The following is an 18491-nucleotide window of genomic DNA, read 5'->3' on the forward strand; positions in this document are numbered from 1 at the left end:
CTATCATGTGTATAGATGGTATCACAGGAAAAACTGTTTTTCTTGTCTTTGATGCTATATTCCAGTATTGTTTTGGTTCTATTTCAGCTCATATTTCTGAACACCCAAACCAACAACCTAGTCATAAAATTCAAATTACCATGGGTTCTACTGAAGCACGGGTTGACTACATGGGTTCCAGTATCCTAATGGGAATCTTCAGCAATGCTGATCTTAAACTACAAGATGAATGGAAAATTAATCTGTATAATGCTTTGGACTCGAGCATGTCTGATAAAAGGTAACACTGCTTCCTGTGTTTAAAACGTGTAAAGTTTGATAAGGTCAAATTCTGTCTATGTCTTGTGTCTGACATTGCTAACCAAAAATGTAAGTGCTAGAAAGCAGAAGTTCAGTCATTTGTGTTGCTTTATTTTAGTTTTATTGTCAATAGGAAATAGATTACCCACTAATGTTCTTGATATTTTTAACTTCTAGCGAAATATTTGTCCATGGCGACTTGAAATGGGATATCTTCCAAGTCATGATTTCAAGGTCAACTACACCAGACCTAATAAAAATAGGAATGAAACTCCAGGAGTTCTTTACTCAGCAGTTTGATACAAGCAAGAGAGCTTTGTCTACCTGGGGACCTGTTCCTTACCTCCCTCCCAAGACAATGGCCAACAACTTAGAGAGAAACTCACATGAGCAATGTAAGTGGTACAAAAAAAATAGCATACCTCCCAAGCACTGTGTTTTAACTGCAGATTGTATCTTGCATATTATTGCATGTATCCTTATTTCTGAATGCCATCTGAGCAACTTTTATACATGCAAGTCTTATCTGTTTGACCTATAAGTGTTTCTTCAGTACAGTTTTCCTGTAAATTTTGGCTGGCAGTAACCTTTCAATGTAAAATGAAAGTATCTCAAGTACTCTGCTAGACCTGGGGTACAATAATTAAGTAACTTGGGTTATTTTTGGGTTTTAGTTAAAAGTACGTATTTTTGTTTAAAAAATATCTTTTTGCAGTTTTCAGACTATTTCAGTTGCGTTTTCAAAGTCCATTTTGAAGTCTATTTTATAAAAAAAGAATTTCTACTCTGAGTAGCAGTGGAAGTGTGATGTTTTTCTTTTTGTCAGTCATGAGCTGAAATCATCATTTGTTCTGAACAAATGATTGATTGTTGTCGGTTTCTGAGTGAGCTTGTTCAGGTCCACCTTAGATCACAGAGATGAAAAAGTGTCCATGAAAACGTCACTTGTAATTCCATGTTTTTTTAAAAATAGAAATGTCAGCAATCTTTTCTGTATCTTTCTTAAAGTTTGTTCTTGCTATTGCATGTTTACTTTCTAGTGTTGGATGCAGCCCATCATCGCCATTGGCCAGGAGTTTTGAAAGTGGTATCTGGGTGCCATATATCCTTATTTCAGATGCCATTACCAGAAGATGGAATGCAATTTGGAGGCTCCATGAGCCTGCATGGAAACCATATGACGCTGGCTTGTTTTCATGGACCTAATTTCCGGTCAAAATCGTGGGCCTTGTTTCACCTTGAAGAACCCAATATTGCATTTTGGACGGAAGCCCAGAAAGTTTGGGAGGATGGTAATTTAAACTTGTTCCTCACTTCTCTAAATTCCTTTAAATCAGTTTTAAGAATGTATTGCTACGTAAGAAGAAGTCAAAGAAAAACTTACTTTCTTTAAGTCTGAATCAAGATTATTTCTAGAAATACATTACTTACCTAAAATAATACAGTCTTTTCCCTCTCCCTCTTTACCACAGTTTGCTGTATATGTGGAATAATGCAAAGTACAGTTTCAGATATTCTAGGTACATCTCTGATAATATACCTACAAAGTGAATTATCCTAGTTGTTAATTGCATGTCCCTGTTTATGTTGTCCTTTCTGTATTATGAATTTCTGTAGTCTTACTGCTTATATATTTATCTTCACATTGAGAAGTTTTTACTCTCTGAGGCTACTGGGGATTTAATTTTTCTGTTGTTTGCAAGCTTCATAACAGTTTTGAATGCCACTGGAATATTAATTATTCATGTTAAATACCTGTGCAAGGAGAAGAGAGTGAAAGAAGAAATACTACTACACTTACCATGCTGCTTTTTCCCTTTTTTTCTCTCTTGCACTCTATGCCACTCACACCTTCAATGCAGGTATTAGTGAACACTCAACATATATTGTGCAAACCCTGGATTTTCATCTGGGCCATAACACTATGGTCACCAAACCATGTGGAGCCCTTGAAAGCCCTATGGCGACCATCACAAAGATAACAAGGCGCCGCCATGAAAACCCCCCACATGGAGTTGCCAGCGTGAAAGAGTGGTTCAATTATGTTACAGCCACAAGGAATGAAGGTTAGAAGCATGTTTGTTACATTTTGGGATTGGTCTGCTTGCCAGATAGCGCACAGGGTGTTGTTTATAAGCTGCTAAATTTCCAGTGGGCTACAGGGACTAAGGAATTTGAAAGAATGGAAATTGTTTCTTTTTGATAACTTTACGGTGAACTATGGAATGAAGCATAACAATATGCTCAACATCTGAAAGTGTTACTGAGCTAAGTCCTTTTTCAAACTGTTCTTTTAGTGCACACAACACTTACGTGTCTGCCATTACTGTATCTAGTCTTTCATTCTATGCAATATTTCGTGTCCAGATTTGTTCTTTTAGCATGAGGATATATTTCACTGTAAAGATTTATGGGTTAAGCTTTTAGGTTTCTGTTCACCTTAGGACTAACACTTGAAAATTACTCATCCATCTAAAGCTTTTCAACTTTCAATTGTGTCTGGGCCTTAAAAACATGTTAAATCCAATCATTTTTAACTGGAAAATAAAACTTTCAAGATAATGTTGAAAGAAATTGTAAAATACAGCTGTCACTATTTCATTCACAAACCGTAGACTCAGTTTATATCAATAGAATTTCTGTGAAGGGGCAAATAGTTCTGTGACATATAGTGAGAAATAAGCAGATGACAGTTTCTTAAAAAAAAAGCAAACTGTAAAGTATACATACCAATATTTATTCCTTTTGAAAGCCACAACAAGATGGAGTGGTTGAAGTTCACAAATAGAGGCACTATTAGATATTTTTAGGTAGCTCTATTTTGCTACATCCAGGGCATTTACAGATATAAACGTTTTATTGTTTGACCTTTTGTAGCCATAGTTTTGGGAACAAGGTGAAGAATACAATCTTATTAATAATCACACACCATCAGTTTTACAAAGAAATACTAACCTTTCTTTTTTGTCTTGTCACAATTTTAACAACTGAGAATTGAAATTATATTGCACGAGGATGAAGTCTTGTGACAAAGCTGGGTTCCTGGTCACGGTAGTTTCTGATAGCAGTGCTGCCTTAGTGAATTTAGGTGTTATGTGTCTTAATCAGAAACACTATTTTCATTTTAAGTACTACAAATACAAAGGGCACAGTTTGAACCCATACAATATACATCTCAACTGAAAGCTCTTTACTAGAAGAGAGTTGTGAAAGAACAAAATTTGGACTTTAAGCTTAAAAAAAAAAACCTAGCAGATTCCTAGAAGTGCTCAGGGGTATGGTACTGATATTTATTTCCTCCACTCCTCTTACTATGATGTGTATTGTGTGAAAATTATGTCACCCTTTCTGCTGACAAGAACCTTTTTAAAATAAAGATTACTGAATTCAGGATTTTTCCATTGTCCATGTAGAGCTAAACCTGCTTCGAAATGTTGATGCCAACAACCCAGAGAGCAGCACAACAGTGAAAAGCTCAAGCTTGCTAAGTGGCTTCAGAGGTGGCTCCAGTTACAACCATGAAACTGAAACCATCTTTGCACTCCCAAGGATGCAGCTGGATTTTAAATCTATTCATGTTCAAGAGCCACAGGAGCCTTCACTACAAGGTGCAGTAAACATAATTCAGTTGGTTTTGATCCAAAACTATTTTTCATAAATGAGGACTTAAATACAAAGTGATCATACTGATGAAGAGGTGATTTAATCTGAGAATTACTGCAGATCTGCAAGAAAGGATGCCATTTCATAATAAAATATAGGGGGAATTATGTTGAGAGAGCGAAGATCTACTCAAGGTCTCCCTTGAGTAGGGAAACTAACATGAACATTTCCACTAGGTTAGGTGTTTTCGGGAGATTGGTTTTCTTATTTTTATTAAATTGTTAAAGAAGAGAGCTATTCTGAAAACAGGAATGTGAGATAGGAACCTAAATAATAGACAACTAGGAAAATCTGCTATTGGCAGATTACTGTCTAAAAATAATGTATTGAGAACATAGCACAATCTTGTGATACTGGTCTAGGTTGACTTTCCATGTTGAGGATGATCAGCATTGCTACATGGTGTATCTCTATTTTCAACATTACTTATAAAACATCAGAGGTTACTCTGATGTAAAAACTGTTTTAAAAATGCTGAGATTGCTAAACACAGATGTTAATTCGTCTCTTGAGTCTGTTTCAGTAAGAGCAATGTAATTTTCAAATAACTTGTATTCAGATTCCAGTACTTTTATGTACACTGCATATATTTGTATGTGTATTGACACTATTTTTATCTGACTGTAGATACAAGTGTTAAACCAAAGGTGGAATGCAGCGTAGTAACTGAATTTACAGACCACATTTGTGTAACTATGGATGCTGAACTGATTATGTTTCTGCATGACTTGGTATCTGCTTATCTAAAAGAAAAAGAAAAAGGTAAGATACTACTAACAAGGTAACACTTGTTGACAATCTGCAGGTGTTAATCTAGTTGATAGTGAATATTTTAATATTTTTAATAGAGCTAATGTGTTAAAAATTGATCTAATTTTCAAAAAGTTAAGTCTACCTTTGCTTCCACTGAAACCAATAGTAGTAGTATTAATTGTTCTTGAAATCTAACCTGCATGTTATGAAATGACAGCTTCAGTCACCAATACATGAAATTTACCTATGTAATACCAAAAAGATTTTTACAGGATTGTTTTTGACTGAAAGCCAAGAGATATTTTGACATTAGTCAGAAAGTGTCACATTGTTCAGGAAATACTTGAGCTGATTTTAAGTCATCTCCTGTGGGAGATGTTGTTGCATACAAACCTACAAAGCCTGTAGTACCACTATGCTGACATGCCACCACCGTGCAGGGAACTGTACTAGTGTCTTTGTGTGGCAGTTTGCTACACTCTGTAGTTACAGTAGGTTGTTCCAAAACAACTTGGTCACCTCCAGTGCAAGTGGCTGTATGCAGTATGCTCTGCAGAACAGACATATTTCTGGGTTTCTCTTCTTTACCCACTACTGATGAGCTTGTGCTAGATACTCATAAGTCATAATCTCGCCCCTATTTTGGCACCTGCTGTTAACTTGAACTTTCTTTTTGTAAGATGGTATAGACAAAAACTGTTTTGGGAAGCTACATGACTTTTATTGCAGTCCTTTCATCAGTGGAGTTTCTTTCAAGACATGCATTTTTGTGACTTCAGAATGCTTTTCCACATGAATACATTCAGTTGCTCCATTCAAATTTGAGACGTGCATTGTTAAGCAATATGTGATCTTTGCTAAGAAGAGCAAATTGAATATGAGCTTGTATATGTCAGTGTGCCATTCACGTGATTTAGCATGATGTGATGTATAAATGCAACACTTACATGACATAGAACACATTAATTTCAATATTTTAAGTTTATTTTAATAACTAAGCATATGAAAAGCTATTTCTTTGCAATTGTGTACAACAGAGCTAGAAGCACATCCTGAAAGTGCTTCATAGGAAAATATACAACAGATGCAGAAACTTACAGCAAGGGGAAGAGAAATATTTTGGTGAACTTCAATTAAAAAAAATGCTTTCAAGCAATCTTAAATAAAAATTCAATCCAAATTAATAGACTTTTTAAGAAAAAATTGTTTTGTTAAGTCTGTTGTTTGGAGAAGGAGCTGCTGTTCCTTTTCTGTATCCCAGGACTTAAGTTAAAAGCTACATTCAGGTCCCTCTGATGCCTTTGGATAAAGACTTAACTGATGTTCCACCATCTTCCTCCTGCCAGACTACTCTGTCAATCTAAAAAAATATTCTGAACTACAAGTGAGTCTGAATTTTGTTTATGGAATGTAATATGCTTTGTTGAATGACATGATGAATTTGAAGGAAGTACCCTGTAATACTGATGCCTTGGGCTGACACAGAAAAGGAAGGATCCCACATACCAGTGTTATCCAGGCTCTATTACAGTTTTTACAGGATTACTTGTTAGTAGCACTTTTTTCAAACCAAAACGTTGACCAGAAATTCCATAAAACTGAAACACAAGGTGGTTGTCTCTCTTTTTTCTTTTTTTTTTTCTTTTTTTAGATTTATGGGGGTTTTTGAGATTCTTTTATACGAAGAATTCAAGTGGGATGCTCATGACTGACTGGTGTGGGGTTTTTCTTCTCTCCATTTTGTAGCAATTTTTCCTCCTCGCATTTTGGCTGCTCGTCCAGGGCAGAAAAACTCTGTTGGTGTTCTTGAAGACAGCTCTACTGACAAAGAGGCAGAGGAAAGCATCAGTTACACTACAGTCGACTGGAGAGAGTTTATGTGCAATACTTGGCACTTGGAACCCACGCTAAGGTAACAGACAGGCTTATCTTTTGTCTTTTGTCTATGAATTTTATTCATTGGTATTGTCCTGCTAACAAGTGTTTCCAAGCTGAAGCTGTTCAGCTAAGAGGATCAATCATGTGGATGCTGTTAGAGGTTTGTCTTTGGCTATTAGTGCTGCCAAGAATGTTAACTGCTACAGATTATAACAAAAGCTGGATAACACAATTATCTATTGCATCAGTTAACTTTTGGTTTAAAGAGGAGACTCTTCAGAACTCGGGTACTGGAAAATGAAAACTCACTGAGGACCACAGTTTACTGTTTTGCTCTGCCCTGCAACAGTCCATTCACTTTCTGCCGTATAGTTTTGAGATTTTTCATTTTTAGCATTCCAGTTTTAGTTCCTTAAGCAGTAACCTTAAAATAACAAATCCCCGCTATGTAGCAGTTGCTATTTAGCAGTTTAAGCTTAGCACAAAAGCATTGTGTGTATAACAGCAGCACACCGCTCTTGATACACATTTTTCATTACTGAAAATTACTCTTCTCCGTGTCAGGGTTTCTTTGGGGCTTTTTAACCTCTGCTTGACACTGCCAGAGCAGGAAGGTGCATCAACCCAGGCCAAACAAATCTTGAGAGTTGGCATTTTTCATTAGCAGCAATAATAAATCAATTTAAACATGATCAGGAGGCAGCCCAGTCTGGTTTTTGCCTCCTGGAGCATCCACATTTTAGAGGATGTTCCACTGGTCATCTTCAGCTTAACTTTATTAATTGTTTGAAATTATACCTGTTGGACTTAAGTTGGTCAGAAGTAACAATGGTAAAAATAGATGTTTATAAAAATGTCAGTTGTTATATTTATATATTTGGGACTGAGTCCTCTGTTTTTTGGTTTTTAGATTAATATCCTGGACTGGGAGAAAAATTGATCCCGTTGGTGTTGACTACATCCTCCAAAAGCTGGGCTTTCACCATGCAAGGACTACTATTCCCAAGTGGCTGCAGCGTGGTGTCATGGATCCTTTGGACAAAGTTTTGTCAGTCCTTATAAAGAAACTTGGTACTGCACTACAGGATGAAAAGGAAAAGAAAGGAAAAGACAAAGAAGAATACTAGAAGTATAATGTGACAACTGTTGTTCTGTTTGATTTTATCAAAGTGTTTTATTAAAAGAATTTAAATATGGTTTAAAGAGAAACCTAACAGCTTTTTGCTACTCTATTTAAAACTTACATTGTGAGTAACTGTTTACTGTGGTACATGATACCATTCTGTATTTGAAGTTATTGCATGATGATGACCAATGTATATTTTGTGAAGGAATAGCTGGAACACTGTAAATCTGCTCCTCAGCATCCACTGTTTTATGATGTGCAATATGATTCCTGCATCTTTAAAATACTTGCAGATTAACTGTGAATTTTCATAAACTTTATTTGCGATAACACAAACCCCTCCTTGATGTGACCGGTAATTGATTTGTCAATGTAGACTTGTGTAAATTATATATATATATATAACTTATGAAACTGTGATTGCCTTAGGGCTAAAAATCATTAAGTTTATTACACTTGTAATAAAATTTAACTACTGTACAGGGCTTTTTTGTTGTTGTTCAACTTCCTTGATTAAAAAAAAAAAAAAGTGTTTTAAGTTCACTGGTGCCTTGAGTATCATTTCTGCAAGGTGCCGGGGAGGCGCCGCGCCACTACCCCCCACCCTGTGCCGGCAGCTGCCCTTTCCCCGGGGAGCTGGAACAAGGCGGGCCCCGGCTGCCCTCAGCTAGGAAACTGCGTGCGGCACACCCGCCTCGGGCGCCTCGCCGCAGCGAGGGGGCGGCGGCCGCGGCACAGGCGGCGCTTCCCGCCCGCCCCGGGCCTCGCTCCTGCCGCCAGCGGGTCAGGGTGCGCCGTGCCCGCTCGCTTGATCCAGGCCCTTGACGCCTCCGGCGGTTTCGGGTGCCGCTCTGCCCCCCGGGACGTTCCGGTCGGCGGTACGGGAAGCCGACGAGACAGCGTCGGCGGCCGTGGCAGCGCCAGGACGAGCTTCCCAGCACACCGCCCCCTTCGCGCCTCGGCCGCGTCACACGTGGCAGTGGGTCAGTGGTTTCGGGTGCCGCCCTGCCCCACTGGACGTTCTGGCCGGCGGCACGGGAAGCCGACGAGACAGCGTCGGAGGCTGTGGCAGGGCCGGGACGAGCTTCCCAGCACACCGCCCCCTTCGCGCCTCGGCCGCGCCGCACGTGGCGGGCAGCAGGGCTGTCCGTGGAGGGATCTTCTCCACACAATGGAGAGGCTGCGCTGCGGCGTGCGCCTGCCCTCTGCCCTGCAGCGTCTGGCGGTGTTGTGAGGCGCCACGCGCACTGTCCCTCAGGGCGGCAGGTGAGGTTCGGCCCCTGCGCCGCCTCCCGCTTTTTGGCCTCAGGTGTGCGCCGCTGGCCCATCAGGTGCGAGAGCCTCGGCACCGGGCGTGGCGTAGCCGTGAGGGCGTCATTTTCCGCGCGGAGGAGGAGAAGAGCAGTGTAGGTACAAAAGGCTTCAGCTCTAGCGCCGTCTCTGTTGGGAAAGCTTGGGAAGGATCAGCTGTATTTTTTTTCTTCACGCCTTAAAGAGCTGGTTGTGGGTTGTCTTGTTATCCGAGCTGGTTGCAAGAGGTGTGTGAAGAGCTACATGAAGTCTTCCTTTAAGATGTGGGGAAAGGTGGTTCACCAACCAGAGAAGTGTTTTTGAGTCTTACGGTGCTGGCTGGGAAAATGGAGGGAGTGGAAGGACGCTGTGTCTGGGTTCTTTTGCCTCAGACTCCAGGGAAGCAGTTGTGAGTTGTTTGTAAGAGTCTCGTGAAAGGACCTAACTAAAAACTTGAGTGTGTAGTGTGCTTTTAACATCTCATATCTTTAATGCTAAACTTAGGTTGGTTGAAAATGGCGAGCAGCAGTGGCTCGTTTCAGACTGCTGGAACATGTGTATTCGACCCCACACAAAGGAAGACCTTGCCAGCTGGGGGTCAAAGGAAACCATCTTTAATGAAGCTTTCTCAGTTTGTGAGGTCAAAACTTCCACCTTCAGAGAGGGGCAGTACACGAAAGGTGATGCAAAATCCAGGTATAGTTTTCAGTTTATACACTGGGATTAGCTGCTAAAATATGCTGTTAAGGCTGGTGACAGTTACTAACCACGATTTTATCATTTTTGAAAGGTTGCAACCCTGTGCTGCTTTTTCTTACGGTTATATTTTCTGAAACAGCTTTTAGCTTCTGCTTAAACTTGTTCTTTTCTTCATATGTCTTCTTGTTACAGATTTGTTCTAAGGCAGGCTGTATAGTCTGCAGTATTTCCTAATTCCAGGTTATACATTAAAAATGTTGTAGAGGTTCTCAAAATATAGGATATATAGGTGGTGCTGCATACATTTTTTTTTAGTGATGATTGAAAAAAGTCTTAACTGCAGTTCCAGCTGCTCCAAGGGGAATTCTATCTCTTCTAATAGTTGAACTGAGCTAAAGACTTACTGATGAGACTTGGAGATAATGATTTGTTTTAGTTTTTCTTGGCTGGGAGATACTTGTTCTTGAGCATATGGCAACTCTGAAGATTCTATCCATGCTAGAGTTGATGTAGAGACAAAGATGGCATTTTTTTCTTTTAAGTCTAATGAAAGAGCACCCTGATCTTTCCCAGAAATCGATGTTAATTGGTTACTCTGTAGGAGACCTCCAAGGCAAAGACAGCTATCTAGATACAGTGTGCTCCTTGAAAGTTTGTCTTCCAAGTGAAATTCGGAAATGTAAGCATACCGCAGGACTACTGCTCAGAACTTATAAAAATCACTTGTGGTTTGACTAACCTGTGTCACATTGTCCTCTGAAGAGCCTAAGGGCCCTTTGGTAGGGCAGATGAAATGCTCACCCACTAGCTTTCCTGGTTACAAGTATGGTTAATGATTGGCATAGAAAGGACCTGCAGGGTCAGAGTGGGTGTGCAGTGCAGCATTGCCAATGTTCTGTCCTGGCCACTTCAGCCCATGGTGCTGTCTCTGTGTTCAGCAGCTCTTTGTGAGTGGGTTTCTTTTTCTTTGAATGACTTATCTGATTTTTTAATAATGTGTGTGGTTGCTAAAGCTTCTATAGTATCTTCTGACAGGGAGTTCCACTGCTGCATAGTTTTGTGTGAAAAACCACAGACTCTATGGTTTTGAATCTACCATGAGCAACTTTCGTTTGATAGTGTTTTGCAAGGGAGGGGAGACGTATTTTGTATTTACAAGTAGTACTTGTTTATGTTCAGAGGGTAATGGATTTAGTACTCAAAGCTTTTGTGCTTTTAAAGGAGGAGGTGTGCAGCATTTCAGAATTGCTAGTATTGTTACTATAGAATTCAGTACAAAGCAATACTGCTTTAGTGAATGGTTTTTTGGTTTTTGTTCTTCTAAGAAGTCTCTAACAAACGTTTATTGTAAACACATTTAAATTGTCAGAAAGTGTGTTCTGTTCTTTTGCTGATTTTCTTCCAGGACATTTTCTTTGGAAAGCAGACCATGCACCCCAAGTACCAGCACTTCCTCCAAAACCAAACCTAGAGAAGTTTATTGCAAAGTACAAACAGGAACAAATAAACCCAGTATCTGCCTTGCATCAGTTTGCACAGATGCACCATGTACAACTTGAATTGAAAGAAACTAGTGTTGCAGGTAAAGACCACTTCTTTTCTTAAGTAAAATAAGATTTGCTTTTCTTGAGGTGAGCCTGTCCTTTTGTCTTTTACTCGGAATGAACATAAGCACATAAATATATGGATAGAAGTACCTAAAAATATTTTCACTAATTTGTGTCTGTTTATTTTCTCCTTTAAAGGTTATACTATAAGTTCATATTTTGCCTTTTGTGCTATAGTAGATGGTATTTGCTACAAGACTGGACTAGGAAGAACCAAGAAGGAATCTAAATTTAATGCAGCTAAACTGGCTCTTGATGAGCTACTTAACTTGGAGCATAGAGGGGCAGAAAAGTCAGGTAAATATTCTAGTAACACCTAAATAGAACTTGAAAAACTTGAAGGTTTCCTGGGCAAAATCTCTGTGTAGTTTTATTAAATGCTTCTGTATCAGAGCCTCTGGTGGTCTTCCTGAATCCTTTGGGTAGAACTTTTTGCCTTCTGGTTCTGAAACTGGGTTGTTTTTTTTTTTTTTTTTCCCTTTGCCTTTCATGTGTTAGGAGTTGAATTGCTTTGTAGCATCAAGCAGAAAATAGGGAAGGAATGGATTTATTTCTTGCTGTTGCAACTGATTTGCAGCTCACTAGGTAACAGCAATGTGAAGTTGATCCTAATTGGTATTGAATTTTTATGATTAGAAGGGCTTCAACACAGGGCTAGTACTTTTAAGTTACTATGTCTTTATCTCATTTAAGGGATTCCTGACTGAATAGTTTTACCCTTACAAGGACTTCAAAATCAGGACAGAAAATTCTTACAGGATTAGAAAGTTTAACTTAATGGAAATAGTGTGAGATCCATGTTTTGAAATCAAGAATGTCCATCTGTTTTACATTTTGTTAAATTCATAGATCCTCCCTGTATTCCTGCTGAGCTTCAGACTTCAGGAAACTCTGTTTGTGTTTCAAGAGTCTGTTTTGGTAAGGAATAGTCTTGTCTTTCTGTGCTGTTTCCAGTTGCCCAGTGAATGCTTGGTGGGTTTTTTTTTTTCTTCTTAAAAATTCTTCTTCTAATACATTTACTGATTTCTGTGAAGCTACTGTTATTTTAAACATCTTATCATGATGCTGTAAGAATTAGTGTCCCTAGAATAGGAGATCAGCCATCAGTTCTACAAATGGACACAACTTCAGTAAATAACTTGAATTTAAGGGGTGAAATGGTGACAGAGGCAGTATTTCTGTCCTTACTTGAAATACTGTGTACAATAATGTGTTCAGACTTGGTTCCTATGTGATTCTGTGATCTATCATCATGAATAACAAAAGCATTAAGTGTTTAGGTATTATTGTCCTTTATTCACGTCCATCCTGATACTCTTCAGAATCCCCAAAGCATGTATTGATGGTAGTGCTTTCACCATGTCTTTAGGCTTATAGTTTGGTAAGTGGTTGATGATGTCTGGTTTTTTTACTCATCCTGCAAATTTGTGTCATGTTGGCTTTTACTGTTTTATTTAGAAAAAGAACAGCTTATGTATCAAAAACTTTCACAAACAGTTGAAGAAGTATTTAACAGCTTGACTACTAAACATCCTGAGTTCCAAAGTTGTGGCAGTTCACTGGCTGCCTTCATCATTGAAAAAGGCAAGTCTGTTTTGATCGGGAGTACTGGGGGGTGGGAAACTGAGACTGCTTGTGTTCTCAGAGAGCCTTGATTAATGCATTTCTGATCTGGTAAATGTAAGGAGTAGCTCTCCTTTTTAGATGTACTTTGTTCTCTGGCTGTTTCATGTGTGTAGTTGTGAATAGGGTCATAGAATCATGTTCATTGGAAAAGACCTTTAAGATTGAGCCCAACCTGCTGGGAAACGGGGGGGGTGAGAGAGAGCAGCTTGATGGGCACCAGGCAGCCAGACAAGGTTAACTCATTACTATCATGTAAAAACAACTGTTGTCTTTTTAGATGGACAGCACAAAGTTGTAGCTCTAGGAACAGGAGAATATAATTACAGTCAGTGCTTTCAACCTTGTGGAAGAGTGTTGCATGACAGCCATGCCATTGTTACAGCAAGACGTTCTCTGCTCAGGTGAGAATGTGTGTACAAATTGTGACCAGCTCTCTTGCAGTCAGTTCTCCTCAATTTTGCTTTTACAAATGTAAGTGCACTTGTGTTTTATAGTTAGTGACTTCTGGATTATTTTCAAGTTGTGGGAATTAAATCTGAGTGTCCATGTATTTGTTAACAAAGTAGTGTTTTTCACACTTAGTTAAAACTTTCTTGTAGATATTTTTATAGACAACTTTTGCGGTTCTACAATGGAAATCCAGCGAGGACGGAGAGTTCAATATTTTGTGCAGCACAAGGCTCAAAGCTGCTTACCCTAAAGCCAAATACAACTATATTCCTCTACATGAATCAGCTCCCAAAAGGAACTGCTCAGTTAAAATCACAGATGTAAGTACTTTGGTATTTTCAGAGATGTTGTAGTGGAAGATCGATGTGTTTGCAATGACAAAAGTGTGTGTCATTACACATTTCTGAGATGTAGGAGGCTGTTCTGATGATACTTTTCATGTTTTGGAATCATCAGTGTACAGGGTGGTAGAGATGAGATGCAGATTAACATGAAACAAAGTTTTGGGTTTTTTTTTTTTTTACAGGGGTTATAGCTTCAGGATGATGCTTTGTTTTTTAGAAATACTTGGTATCTTGTTCCAAGATACTATTAAAATACTAATAAATCATTAATTTAACCAACAAGTATGCTGTCATGCTTATCTTTCTATTTGTAACTTTTATTACATTTCTGAATGTTTTTCTTGTAATGGTTTTTGATACTTGACAGCAGCAGTTGCTGGTTTACTGAGTGTCTATGAACAGTGGTATTTTGTGTCACCTGTAGTGGTGCAGTGGAATCCTGTCCCTGGAAGTTATACAGTTATAACTTGTTCATTGCAAGATGTGCTGACTAGAGAAGCTCTTCCTGCTAGAGTTGCAGAAGCATTTAGGCTACTTTCAGTGTCATAGCCTGCTCTTCCTGGGAAATGGTTGATGAGACTAGATGTGGTTTGTAAGCTACCCTGTAAGAGCAGATGGATTACAGATGCAGCATTTCTTCTTTCACCTTTTATCCACTCTGGTGTGTGGTCTCTTTGGACAAACTGTGAAGTATTTTCTTCCAATACAGCAGATTTGCTTATGTATTAGAGTTGTTTAAAGTTGGTTTTATAAGGGAACTACTTATAAGTAATCCCTTGAGTAGCAAAATGTGGCCACTTTTTGGTGGTAGATAGAATGTTAGTTAATTTGGTGTTATGTTACTTAATATGTTGTATTTATTAAGTAATTTTAAATGTTTTAAATTAAGTTAATTAACATTAATGTTTTTAAGCTAAAATGAGATGTTTGCTTTCTAATAAGATAGTAAAGCAAAAAGCACCTTTGATCATGAGATTGTGAGTTGAGTTAAAACTGGGGAGAGTTAGCTCAAAACTTAAGGTTTTGACTTCTCTTTAATTAAGGGAGAAAACTGTGTTTTGCTTCAGAACAGTTACTGTTTTCTCTCCCTAATGTGTTACATCTGCTTGTAAATATTTTGAAGAATTGCAGTGAAAGTTACTTTTTAAAGGAGATTAAAAACCTTACAGCCCCTTTTTTACAAGATAAACAGCCTCCAAGTAACTTCTGCTATAGTGTAAATAGAGACAAAGTGATGGCTTGTTTGCAGCATGAGTTGATGTTTTCTTTTGATGTTTGCACAACTGGTGGCTCAGATTATTAACTTGAATTACTATTTTTATTTAAATACTTTTTCCAATATTCTAGTCACTTGTGCACTTGAGTGTGGTGTTTCTAAAATTTACAAATATTGAACATAAGGCCTGGATCTACTGATAATGGTTTTCAAACACTTCACAGTAATCTCTGCTTAGAGTACGATCTCACTGAAACTTGTTTTATTGTCTTACTTTTTAGACATCTTAACCCACAGTCTATATCAGCTTATGAAACTAGTGAAGAACTGAGTCTCCATGTTGCTATAGAAGGCAAGATTTACCTAAGTGTTTGTTGTCCACGTGAAACTGTTCAAGCAAGCAGCATGTCACCTAGTGACAAATTAACAAAATGGGAAGTGATTGGTATTCAGGGAGCCTTGCTGAGTCACTTCATTGAACCAGTGTATATCAACAGTATTCTTGTAGGTAAGGTTAATGCAGGTTCCGCTGAGCTTTTTGTATGCTTTCATGCTCCACATTGCTTATGTTTTATAAATCATGAACTGAATTAGGATGGATCTCTAAAGAATTTCAGTATTTTTTTTAAAAATAAAAAAAAATACACATTTATTAACTGACCTTTGAAATGCCCTGATGTAAAACTCAGGTGCAGTCATTTGTCATTATGGATTTGTTTTAGCTTGTTAGATTGCCCTTCCTTTATTTTATGTTGGAATAAGAGACAGAATTTAGCATTGTTTGATAACAATTGAGATTTTGAATATTGAGAAAATACCAAGTGTGACAAATGCTGTTCAGTCAAATGTGATGACTTTCAGGTTACAGTTGACTACCATTGAGCAGTGGTGGAAAAGCTGCTAGCAAATAGATGTTTTGTTGAATAAGAAAGATGATTAAGGTGATGGTGAGTTCCCAAGATTTTGTGTCAGTCTGGAAGATCGTATTTCTGTCAGCGCTCAGTAGCTTTTGTTTTATGTAATGGACTTAAATCAATGGATGTTATTCCTCAAGGTTTCAGGTGTTTCTTCCTCTTAGTATTTATGTTATGAAACTTAGTACACAGATATCTTAGTTTCCTGGGTGTTGAAGATGTGGCAGCTTTTCCAACACAGAACAAGGATTTTGAAGTGCTCCGAAAGATCTTGCAAGAGTGGGTGAATGCCTCACATTTCCTTCTGAAGAAGTTCAGGCACTTCTACTTAAAAGCAGCAGAAAAATTTTGAATGCACTCACTGAAGTGGTATTCAAAGTAAACATAATCTGTAGTGTATTGTGCTTCTGTGTAATACAAATTCTATGACCGTTCCTTGAGATGCTCTGGACAAAAGTACATCTGTTGAGTAGGCAGTAAGAAATGCTGTTGAATGTGGAGTCATTTGGATAAACTTCGTAGTGTGTCTTCTTACCTAGAATATCGAAGTTCATGTTAGAGCTTCTGTTGTAATGGTGTCTTCTACAAGGAATGTGAAGAGTTTATGAAGAATAGTTATTCCAGAAAGGAGGCATCCAGTGAAAAGAATGATGCCTTTGGAGAAGAAATTGTGGTATCATTTTTGTTCTGTGAATTGAACTTTGGAATTGTTCTCTCCAAACATTAATTTTGCATTTAAAAATGAATATAATGTAGCCCAATGAACACATATGCATTCTTCTTTTTTTTTCTATTTTTATTTGCTTTACTTCATTTGTGACTAATCCTGTGTTTTGTTTTGTTTTTTTTTTTTATAATAGGAAATGGAAATTGCAAGGATACCAGAGGGCTAGAAATAGCTATAAAACAGCGTGTAGATGATGTGCTTTCATCAAAGCTTCCCATGCCTTATGTGGTCAACAGGTCTCATATTTACTTGGTGAGCGCTGCACAACCAGTTGTAACAGACTTGAAGCAGAGTTCTCTCAGTTTGAATTGGTCATTATCAGATGCATCACTGGAGGTTGTGGATGGGTTAAGTGGAAAAACGATTGAAAGGTCAGATTTTTTTTCCATTTTCTTGGACATAATACTTAGCTTTCTTGTTCTGTGCTGGTTCATTGGAGTATTAATTATTTAAGTGATGCGTGGAGGTCACAGTATTACCCAAATGAGAGAGGTTCTGTCTTCTGTTAAGCGAATTAATCCTCCAATTCGATGCAGTTGTAGAGATCTTGTAACTTTATTTACAGTGAAGTGCCAAGATAAGAAATAAGAAAGTTACTTGAATTAAGATGTATTTATTTATTTATTGCATGGTCTGTTGAGAAAACTAAACAATCACTAGAATACGTAAAACCAATTAGCATCCTAGTTCAGAGAAGTTCCAATTGGAAAACTATGTGGTTGGCGTGTTTAAATTCTCGTGGCAATACACCTGTAATGTATTTGGTGCTGAGTTTTGTTTTTTCTTTCATTTGGACTATAGCTCACCATTCAAAAGTGGCACTTCCATGGCAAGTCGCCTTTGCAAGGGGGCAATGTTTAGTCGTTTCAGATTGCTTGCCAAAGAAGCAGAACGGAATGATTTGCTTCAAGTTGCGACATACCATGAAGCTAAGGTAAGCTGAGACAGAGAGGAGGGAGGTTTTAGTAAGGAGTCTCTTAGTGGTTACTCTGAAAGCTGGTTTAACCAGCCAGGGTGACTTTCTGTTTTGCACAAGACTTTAGCTGAATGGTTGGATCTCCGTTATTGCCTATAAGCTTTGCCTAGGAGTGGAATTTGCTGTTTTCAAGTAAAATTAATCTACTGAATTTGTCTTGAAATGTGCATTACAAAAGTCTGCTATGTTTTGTCTCAGCATATGGAAGTTGGTGGTCATTTATCTCATGTAGGGTAGTTTCATATTAAAAAGGGTAGGTTTTATGTTTATTAGTTTGTTTCCAGTTGTACTTTTTGTATGTGTTTCATACATAGGTACATATTTTTCTACCACAGTGTAGTCTTGTGGAAGGAATCTTAAATCTTAGAGGAGTAGGAAAGTAGGAATTCTTTGTTTGGAGATGGTATTAGGTCCCAGTTTTTTCTTTATGGTATAAAAATACAGAGGAAATTAAGTTAGATTTTGGATTACTGTAAACACAGTGAACTCCTCTCTCTGCTTGGAAACATGTAGGCTTACCATACTTCTCTGTACTCTTCAAAATCTTTGTTTTTTAGATGCAATCTGAAATATACCAAGAAGCTAAAAACTTCCTGCAAAGCTACTTAGAGCAGCATAGTTATGGATCCTGGATTGTGAAGCTGCCACACATCGAACAGTTCAGTGACTGAGGTGGATTATGAAGTCAATTTGCATGATTTCTTCCTGTAAAATGTAATTCTCATTAGTAAAATGTTTAGGGTTCATATTTGCAGCAAGAAAATCAATCCAGGTCTGCTGCTTGTCAACTGAAATGCAGTTATTAAATTATCTGTAATAGTTTAGACTTTTCCAAAAGTTGATATTTTCTCATAGGTAGGAGTGTTTTAAAAGCCTTGTCCTTCAGTGCCACCTCATTTCTGCTTCATTACCTTTACTCACA

The 18491-nt window shown here is 38.1% G+C and overlaps 2 protein-coding genes across 12 annotated transcripts in view; both read left to right on the forward strand.

Annotated features, from left to right (window-relative positions):
* The window catches only part of BLTP1 (bridge-like lipid transfer protein family member 1), a 117771-nt gene extending 109570 nt beyond the window's left edge, over nucleotides 1-8201 (forward strand). For all 11 annotated transcript variants that reach the window (XM_061994110.1, XM_061994111.1, XM_061994117.1 and 8 more), the window contains 8 exons: nucleotides 88-280; nucleotides 478-695; nucleotides 1341-1592; nucleotides 2163-2366; nucleotides 3714-3908; nucleotides 4591-4725; nucleotides 6463-6628; nucleotides 7505-8201. In XM_061994110.1, coding sequence (XP_061850094.1) covers nucleotides 88-280; nucleotides 478-695; nucleotides 1341-1592; nucleotides 2163-2366; nucleotides 3714-3908; nucleotides 4591-4725; nucleotides 6463-6628; nucleotides 7505-7721 — 1580 coding nt within the window. In that variant the 3' untranslated portion in view covers nucleotides 7722-8201. The remainder of the gene's footprint in view (nucleotides 1-87; nucleotides 281-477; nucleotides 696-1340; nucleotides 1593-2162; nucleotides 2367-3713; nucleotides 3909-4590; nucleotides 4726-6462; nucleotides 6629-7504) is intronic.
* Nucleotides 8202-9525: 1324 nt separating this feature from the next.
* On the forward strand, nucleotides 9526-18240 carry ADAD1 (adenosine deaminase domain containing 1). The gene is made up of 11 exons (XM_061993566.1): nucleotides 9526-9706; nucleotides 11115-11291; nucleotides 11455-11613; nucleotides 12166-12234; nucleotides 12775-12900; nucleotides 13220-13343; nucleotides 13542-13712; nucleotides 15234-15460; nucleotides 16727-16964; nucleotides 17395-17527; nucleotides 18127-18240. The coding sequence occupies exons 1-11, from the start codon at nucleotides 9526-9528 to the stop codon at nucleotides 18238-18240; spliced, it is 1719 nt and encodes a 572-aa protein (XP_061849550.1).
* The last annotated feature ends 251 nt before the right edge of the window (nucleotides 18241-18491 follow it).

The sequence above is a fragment of the Colius striatus genome, chromosome 3, assembly GCF_028858725.1.
Source record: "Colius striatus isolate bColStr4 chromosome 3, bColStr4.1.hap1, whole genome shotgun sequence".
Lineage (NCBI taxonomy): Eukaryota > Metazoa > Chordata > Aves > Coliiformes > Coliidae > Colius > Colius striatus.

What these genes read in the sequence shown, in the direction of transcription:
- ADAD1 (XM_061993566.1), top strand. Translation starts at nt 9,526, where the DNA reads ATGGCGAGCAGCAGTGGCTCGTTTCAGACTGCTGGAACATGTGTATTC. An exon ending in GAAAGAAACTAGTGTTGCAG is followed by an intron (nt 11,292 to 11,454) that starts GTAAAGACCACT and finishes TCTCCTTTAAAG; the next exon opens with GTTATACTATAAGTTCATAT. An exon ending in GCTCAGTTAAAATCACAGAT is followed by an intron (nt 13,713 to 15,233) that starts GTAAGTACTTTG and finishes CTTACTTTTTAG; the next exon opens with ACATCTTAACCCACAGTCTA.